The sequence below is a fragment of the Coptis chinensis genome, chromosome 3 (assembly GCF_015680905.1).
Source record: "Coptis chinensis isolate HL-2020 chromosome 3, ASM1568090v1, whole genome shotgun sequence".
Lineage (NCBI taxonomy): Eukaryota > Viridiplantae > Streptophyta > Magnoliopsida > Ranunculales > Ranunculaceae > Coptis > Coptis chinensis.
The window spans coordinates 10991291-10995612 of NC_141458.1; the positions used below are offsets into that span (position 1 = coordinate 10991291).

General features: G+C 39.3%; 1 protein-coding gene across 1 annotated transcript; it reads left to right on the plus strand.

Annotated features, from left to right (window-relative positions):
* The first annotated feature begins 1433 nt into the window (after positions 1-1433).
* LOC147507895 (uncharacterized) lies at positions 1434-2663 on the plus strand. Its single transcript, XM_086596561.1, has one exon. It carries the CDS (start codon positions 1434-1436, stop codon positions 2661-2663), a length of 1230 nt encoding a protein of 409 aa, XP_086452687.1.
* The last annotated feature ends 1659 nt before the right edge of the window (positions 2664-4322 follow it).

Consider the following 4322-nt stretch of genomic DNA (forward strand, 5'->3'; position numbering starts at 1 on the left):
CAGTTACATATTTATCATTATTGATTGTTTGTTATTTATAAGTGCAACTATATCAACATATTAACGGGAATCGAAATGCCATTTGAATATTGTCTATCGTGAGAATAAGTCTATTACAACATTGTTTGAACTTAATTTGATTTTTTGTTCAGGAGGATATTCACGAGCTTCTCTTGAGTTTCACATAAGTTGGTTAGAGCTCCCCTAAACCAATATTCCAGGTATAATATTTCACCCGCTTTTGTTCTTAGAACTCCCCTTATTAAACCATCATTTCAATTATTATACCATTTAACTTTCTGCATAATTTCCTTCCTAGGCAATCATGGTGAAAGAGCGAATTCAGGTTGTACAATAGCGAATTGCAACAGTATGAAATATTATTATGTGATTTCACTTTGTGTCATAACCACTTTAATATCTATCACACATATATATTTGTCCAGTTACATATATATCATTATATTGATTGTTTGTTATTTACGAGTACAACTATATCAACATATTAACGGACGTATCTTAGGTCGTGACTTAATTACCACAAACTGGAGAAATGAAAGAGAGAGGAAAGGAGTCGTTAATTCACACAGTCAATTCCACAACACGACATCCTATTGCGCCTCCCAATCCGATATATGTGCCTCCCCATCGAAGATATGCTATGCCCCCGAATTTGGTATATGTGCCTCCTAATCGAAGATCTATTCCTTCTCCATTTGATGTGCTTCATAATCGAAGATCTACTCCTTTTCCATATGTTGTGCCTCATAATCGAAGATCTACTCCTTCTCCATATGTTGTGCCTTCTCATCGAAGATCTAATGCAGCTCCCAATAGACTATCTGTTGTGCCTCCTAATCGAAATTTTACTGCAGCTCCCAATAGGCTATCTGTTGTGCCTCCTAATCGAAGATGCACTGCAGTTCCCACTAGGCTATATGTTGTGCCTCCTAATCGAAGTTCTATTGCGGTTCCCAATATATTATCTGTTGTGCCTCCCAGTCAAAGATCTATTGCACCTTCTAATCGGAGATCTGTTGCACAACGTCTTCGAAGAGAAAGGGAAATGCAAGTGCCTCTAGATCACGATCAAATGACTATAGCACAACAAAATCGGAGACAGAGAGAAAAAGATGTTATGTCTGATTACATAGCAGATTCCTTTAAGAAGACGAGGTCAACGTATGAAGTTGGGTCCTCTTCATCAATGTATGATATCTCTCACAGAGAAAATCAGCCTCCATTCACAAAAGATGTAACAATGCAAAGTTGTGAGGATAACACTATGTAAGTCAAGTGCTTAAATTCTCACTCTTATGTTAAGTTTCAACATACCATAAAGCGTGATATATCATAGGTCTATTTTTGCAGTGATCATGATATGACTGGATTTGACGAAAGTGAAGAAGAAATTCTTAATCCTCATAGAGGTCATGCGTTTCCAGTTCCAAATTGCCGCCACTTTCTGGGAAAGATGGATGTTCTTTGTCCATTTTGTTCGGCCCTTCATTGGAAAGATGAACAGTTATCGAAATCTAAGGCGCAACCGACCTTTATTTGGAACTTGCTGTTTACAAGGAAAAGTTAAGCTACCGCTTCTTTCTCCACTGCCTACGACACTTAAATCTTTATTCCAAGGATCTAATAAACGTGCAAGATTATTCTGTGAACAGATTCGGCAATACAACGTGTGTAATGCCTTTACCAGTCTTGGTTGTAAATTTAACAATCGTGTGTTACATGGAGGTTGCCCTACCTCATTCACTGTTCATGGGGAGTTGTGGCACCAAATTGGTTCATTGTTGCCTGATCTGGGGATGGAACCTAAGTTTTCACAACTTTATATTTATGATCCCCTAGCTGCTTTGGATCCCCGCCACAATAGCAACCTGAATTTGTCAAGGGAAGTGTTGAAAACTGTACAAGAAACACTTTTGCAGACCCACAAGTTTTGTGATATCTATAAGCAAGCATTTGAGGTTTTAATTGAAAATGCTTCTGAGAATAACAATGTTCCGGTCCATCTACACTATGATCCACGTTCAGATAGACGAAGGTACAATCTTCCGACAATTGATGAGATCGCAGTGATATTGCGTGGAGATGGGAGTAAGGTTGATGCTATGCGTGATATTGTACTTCGCTTGAGAGGAGGGCATGAGTTGGAACGGATAAGTGAATGTCATCCCGCTTATTTGCATTTGCATTATGTTCTTTTGTTTTCTTATGGGGATTTGGGTTGGTCACCTGATTTGAAGTTGTGGGATGTCAAGAGAAATGCTCCAAGCAATGCAAGACTCACCCAATTATTGTATTACGCCTATCGTTTGTTTGAACGACCCACAGAGTACTCATCCATCTTGCTGAGGTGTAAATTGTTGCATGAATTTTTGGTTGATGTTTGGGCTGCATATGAACAGAACCGGTCACGATACATTAAACTAAATCAAGACACCATCCGTTTGGATGTGTACAAGTGCTTGACAGATGTTACACTTGAGGGATTAAGTCCTGATCAAATTGGCCAACGGTTCATTTTGCCTTCCTCGCATGTTGGAAGTCCAAGGCACATGTACGAGATTTTTCAGGATTCAATGGCTATCACCCGGCACTATAAACACCCATATATTTTTCTTACGGTGACTGCAAATCCTAATTGGTAGAAAATTAAATATGCACTCAAGGAACACCAAACTTTGACACTTCGACCTGAAATAATTGCATGGGTATTCAAGCTAAAACGAAAAGCAATTATGAAAGAAATCTTGAAGAATGATATCTTCGGCCGGGTGGTTGCATATGTCTATACCATTGAATTTCAAAAATGCGGTTTTCCACACATGCATTGCATTTTATTTCAGCAAGATGATGACAAGATCGAAACAGTGAGCAAGTGGATAAATTTGTATGTCTTTGAATTCCCGGACCCGACACCCACCCCTCGCATTGTTTGAAACAGTGAAGAAGTGCATGGTTCATGGCCCTGTGGTGATCGAGATCCGAAAGTGCTTCATGTATGAAAAATGGTCGATGCACCAAAACCTATCCAAAAGAGTTTGTGGAGGAAACAATTATGGATAAAAAGGGTACTCCATTTACCGGGCGACGACATTAATCGGCAAAAATATTTTGTGAAGAGGAAGAATAAAATGGTTAAAGTTGATAATGGAGATAGATGTTGTTCCCTACAATGCATATCTGTCTGAAATGTTTGACTGCCATATCAATGTTGAAGTTTGTGCATCGTGTCAAGATGTTAAATATATTAACAAGTACATCTACAAAGGCTATGACAAAGCAACAGTGGTGGCGGCAGGAATAAATGATGAGATTCAGCAATATATCGATGCAAGGTACATTGGACCAATAGAAGCTGCATGACATCTATTTCAAAATCCAATGCATAAAGAGTTTCCAAGTGTCCAACGATTGGCGCTTTATTTGGAAGGCATGTATAGGGTTGTTTTCAATAGCAAAGAGCTTATGGATGCAATTCTTGCCAGAGCCAGAGACCAAACTTCAACACTGACAACTTTCTTTAAATGTTGTGCTGAAGATCCAGATACACGAGCATATACCTATCAAGAATTTCTACGACACTATGTTTTCCACAAAGACTCTCAAGAGTGGACTAGCTCTTAGGACTCAGGGACCTTCCATTGGTAGGATGTATTTTGCAAGCCCTAATGTTGGGGAGAGGTTTTATCTACGCTTGCTACTTACTATTGTAAAAGGGCCTACCTCCTTTGCATATCTTTATAAAGTCGGTGATATCATGTACAACACATACAAAGAAGCATGTATTGCCCGTGGGCTGTTGGAAGTTGATGATGAGTGGATACAATGCCTAGAAGAGGCGGTGATAATGAAAACTGGATATCAATTGCGAGAGGTTGTTTTGTGTAATTCTTTTAGAGTGTCATCCGTTACGACCAGATCTACTTTGGAGCAAATTTGCATCGAGTATATGTGATGATCTTGGACGGCTTCGAACAAAGGCACGACATCCCAGATCCAACTGATGAGCAAATAACATATTACGGCTTATATCTGGTGGAACAAATCCTTTTAGAATCTGGGAAGACACTGGAAGATTTCCCGCCCATGCCAAAGCAAAAGGAGGATTGGAGCAAAATTGTTGGCAATAGGCTCATTTGGGAGCATCGCCAACTTCAAAGATGAAGGCATAGGAGAAAAGCTGCAGTTGATGTGAGTCGTCTTAATGACTTTAACAACTTCATGCTTAATCGCTTGTGACTGATTCAATTATATAGTGACAAGGGCAAACTTTTCTTTTTGAATGGAGCAGTGGTATGAGGGGA